The 4297-nt window shown below is 34.9% G+C and overlaps 1 protein-coding gene across 3 annotated transcripts in view; it reads right to left on the reverse strand.

Moving 5' to 3' along the window:
- The window catches only part of tmem14ca (transmembrane protein 14Ca), a 2328-nt gene extending 487 nt beyond the window's left edge, over positions 1–1841 (reverse strand). Inside the window, exons 1-3 of one of the 3 annotated variants that reach the window (XM_024279992.2) lie at positions 1675–1841; positions 1171–1255; positions 4–105 (exon numbers count right to left, since the gene is read on the reverse strand). In XM_024279992.2, coding sequence (XP_024135760.1) covers positions 4–105; positions 1171–1255; positions 1675–1809 — 322 coding nt within the window. In that variant the 5' untranslated portion in view covers positions 1810–1841. Of the gene's footprint in view, positions 1–3; positions 106–1170; positions 1256–1323; positions 1573–1674 lie in introns of those variants that run through there. The other 2 variants (XM_024279994.2, XM_024279993.2) reach the window with 2 other exon arrangements.
- Positions 1842–4297: the final 2456 nt, after the last annotated feature.

Here is a 4297-nt window from a genome sequence, read left to right on the forward strand (position 1 = left end):
AACCTAAGGACACCCAAACATTATTAGGATCATTGGAGATCTGGTAGGCGCCAAAGCCTGCGAGTCCTCCAAAGAGAAGTCCAGCAGCCAGAGAAGGTACACTACCTGTGAGAAAAAAGAAGAAAAAAAGTCTAAATCTGCATCTAATTTGAAGAACTGAAAAATTGTATAAACATATTTTCATATGTTTCAAAGGATTAGTTGTGTCTATTCCACATACTGACAAAGGTTGGAGGAAGGAAAAAGGGTCAAATGTTTACTTAGAATGATTTGTTATGGTGTGCAAAACCAAGCTAAAAATCATAGTTTAAGACTTTTGTTTAAAGTCCCACTCAAATAATTTCTTGATCAACTACAAAAGAGCTCCCCATTGTCTTTTATTATAATTATACAATCTTTAGCCAAAAAAAAGTAGTTTTTTAGGACATAGTTTTTGCAGATAGGCAGCAGTTCATTAGAAATTTGCCTCGAAGTTGTGGACGTGACTGTTGGCAAGGTGAAACCCCGCCCCTCTTCCCCTCCCCTTTGCTGAGAATTCTCTATTTTTGCACCATACTTACAGCAAATTATTCGTCGACTATTTTAATAGTCGAATAGTCGTCGATTAGTCGAATAATCGTGGCAGCCCTAGTACAGTTTTTAACCGGATTCCAACTGAAAATTGAAGATTTTAATTAATTTATTTGCTTGCTAGTGGATGCATCAGAATGGAGCAGAGCAGGGAGGTAGTGGCACATACGTCACTAATACGTTTTCCATACTGCATTTTTTATTTTTTGTCGGCTCCTTATTTGCAATGATTTGAATAATGATAACAAAACACTAAAGAATGTCATTTTAAGCTAATTTTCTAGATATATATCCTCCATCATCAGAAAATCCCACAAGATGTTAAAAACACCAAAAACATGATTTTCTTAAGAGAAGACTTATTTAATGCAATCCAAAATAAATATAATTAATAGCTCATAAACCTACAACTTTTCTATATCTATATTTAACAGATTACAAAGAAGTTGGACATTTATTGACCAAAAAAATAAATAAATATAGATACTTTAAGGGATGCTTTCTCTAAAGTGTCCATCCAGTTTATATAATCCAATAAGGAAATAAACAGAAAGTAAAGCCTGGATGTTTTGTAACCAGGTTGAGTTTGACTCATCTCACCTGCTTTCACATAACCAATGACTCCCCCAGATGCAACAAGGGTGGCATATCCATATCCCACCCAATCCACAGACATGTTGGACACCTGTCAGGAACACAACATGTTCAGTAAAGTCACACATCAACAAGCACCAACAAGTTCAAACTACTCACAAAGGCACATGTATCATGAAAAAGTCTGTCTGAGTCGTTCAAAACGGAGTCGTTACAAAATAGCTGAACAAAAAGCAGCTGCACAAACATGCTAACGAGAGGAATGTTTGTCGGTCTATCTGTGACATTGGCGTTTGTCGTTAATCTTACAGAGATGTGAGGAGTGCATGGTTTAAGAGATAAGGCTAACTGTCTGGACAGAGCCAGCACGAGCTTAAAATCATGTTAGCTAACAGCGCGCGACCCACGCGCGACATATCTTTAAAGTAATTAAATATTGCCTTAAACGAAGTGGGGCTTTTCACAAATAGCACACAAAAAGGCATTAAATGTAGAAAAACAATATACAACCTTACTCATTGTGTTTGCCCTCTGCCTCCTCAGCCACGACTTGTTCCTGACCGAGCACAAAATAGTGCTGCACGTGAACTCTTTGCGTTGGCTGATGGGAAATGTAGGCTGATCGACATGAATGAGTTTGACCATAGACTGTATGTTTTTGTGTTTTGTTATGTTTTATTTACGTATCGTAGCTTTTTTTAATATTTACAATAACAGAATTATAACTGTGTTATATTTTCTATATTTACAACAGTTTTTATTTATTTAACGTTAGAGCAGCATATACAAATCACTTTCAAAAAAAAAAAAACACAGCTGTGTCAAATAACTAATTAACCTTTTGATATTTTCCAAAGTATTCGCATTTTTCTTTTAGTTTTAGGTTTTCTAAGGTTTCAGACCCCTGGCCGTTGTCCAGGTTTAAAGAAATAAAAACTAAAAAAAAAAAAAAAGCACTTTTAGATGATTCCTGTACAAAAACAATCAAAAAATTGATTTTTAAATAGGATAAAAAACTGCGATATATTATGGATGAGGCTCTTGGATCTTTAGATACGCAAAAGAGAAAAAAATCAGGTTATGTTATCTTTCTTTCTTTTTTTCTTTTTCTTTTTCTTTTTTTTTCCTTTCTTTTTTTTTTTCCTCAGGTTTTTACAGTAAAAGCCTGCATAAATATCCCAAGAGGAGGTGACCTAATTAAAACTTGGCCGTCCACCAATCTGGTCTTTCTCACTTTTTTTCTCGATCAAAATGTGTTCTGAAAGCAAAGTTTTACTGCAATTTCATTTCTAAGAAAATCCTTCCAATTGCTTGTTTTCTTTCTATATATATATATATATTGTTTTCCCTAAATCTTCCAATTTATTTAAATGCAATTTTCCGTTTAACTAATTAAAATCATCCTAAATGAGTAAAAAAAAAAACTGAGAATAGATTCAATAATCTGTTAAATCACATTTCTTCATGAGACCACTAGATGGCACCACAGGATTGGCTTACTTTACCTCCATCCTTCCAACTCCACGTTTTCCAAACCGATTTTTTCTTTTTTTGCATCTCAAAAAATCTGTGGACAAAGTTGATTGGACTCTGTTAAAAGTACATTTTTTTTTTCTTTTTTTGTCTTAATTAAGAAAAACAGAGGAATTAAATGCTGCATTAACTTTTCCTTTAAAAATATCAAATTACCGAAAGAACTGTCACACCTTTTTCCCTCTTTTTTAAATTTTTATTTTAATTCATTTTACATTTAAAGCATATATTCCCATATTTGCTTTGATCTCTTTTCTTTTAGACCTGTAGCATAAAGTATCCAGTTAAACAATTGGGCGTCCCGCTGTTCCTCTGAGGGAAGAAAGGTGGCGCAAGAACACAATTTATGCCAGTTAGAAATGTGCGTGAACTCAAATACTCAAATTCCTTTAATCGGATTTAAAATTACACAAGTTTTTTTTTTTTTTTTTCCCCACGTCTGGAGTGATGGTGACCAAATAATGACTCTCACCTTTGTAGTAAGGTGCAAGGATAAGTAATAATAATAATAATAATAATAATAATAATAACAACAATAATAATAGTAATAATAATAATAATAATTGTAATAGAGTTTTAGGTCTGTGTTTCTGGAGGTTGCCGGAGGCCTGCTGTGTTGTGGTTGAAGTGGCTGAAACCTGGACCCCCATAGAAAGGCAGCATATTCAAGCGGGACTGCGCAGTTCTCTGAGACTTAGCAACTCTCAAACAGCTCTGCTTGAAAACTTACAACTCCCCTGCGTAGAGCCCCAAACAATAATTCTGCCCCCCTCCCTCTCTCCCCTCCCCTCCCGTGAAACCTCTTCTTTGTCCAGGTCCATATAGCTGCAGGTAGTGTGCGCAGTTAAAACACAGCTTGCCTTTGAAGTCAAACTTAAAGGCTTGTTTTTAAATATTAACACCACAAAAAAGAAAAGAAAAAAATCTATTTGCTCCTCGTGGAATTATGCAAGTGTATGAAGAAGAGGAGAATAAAAACAAACAAAAAAGTTGAAATCGGATGATGGAGTATTAATTCTAAAACTGATGCTGCGAGGATCACATTCATGTGACAGCAGCGGCATCATCGTGCGCACTGGCGCAGTCAGGCTGCGCTCTTTGCGTCTTTTTTTTCTTCTAAAAAAACCTTCATAAAGAAAAAAGTTTTTTGGACTAAAAGTAGCTTTCACTATTATCACCTTTGTGCACGCGCACGTGTTGCGCTGCTGCGCGTGTGTGTGGGAGCGCGAGGACGAGAGGGGTAGAGCTCATTCGCTCTTGGCCTGAGGTAAGTATGTATTAGAAATAAACAGCTGATAAATAAATAATAACCCCCCAACAAAAGCAGAGCATCTTTCTGTAGGAGCTGATGCTGAGAGTTAACCTTCAAGTTTTTTTTATTATTCATTTGCAGTGAAATTTCATGTTTTACATTCATGGGATGTATGGTAAGTTATAGATATGAAATTGATTTTTCAGTTTTAACCCTATTAAAATGTGACATTTGTTGTTTTTTCACCATATTTTGATGTATTTCAAATGTTTTCAAATACCTTATCAGTGCGAATAAAATTAAAAGCAATTTATTACATTATTCATTTAATTTTCTGCTTAAAAATGG

Source organism: Oryzias melastigma, linkage group LG20 (assembly GCF_002922805.2).
Source record: "Oryzias melastigma strain HK-1 linkage group LG20, ASM292280v2, whole genome shotgun sequence".
Lineage (NCBI taxonomy): Eukaryota > Metazoa > Chordata > Actinopteri > Beloniformes > Adrianichthyidae > Oryzias > Oryzias melastigma.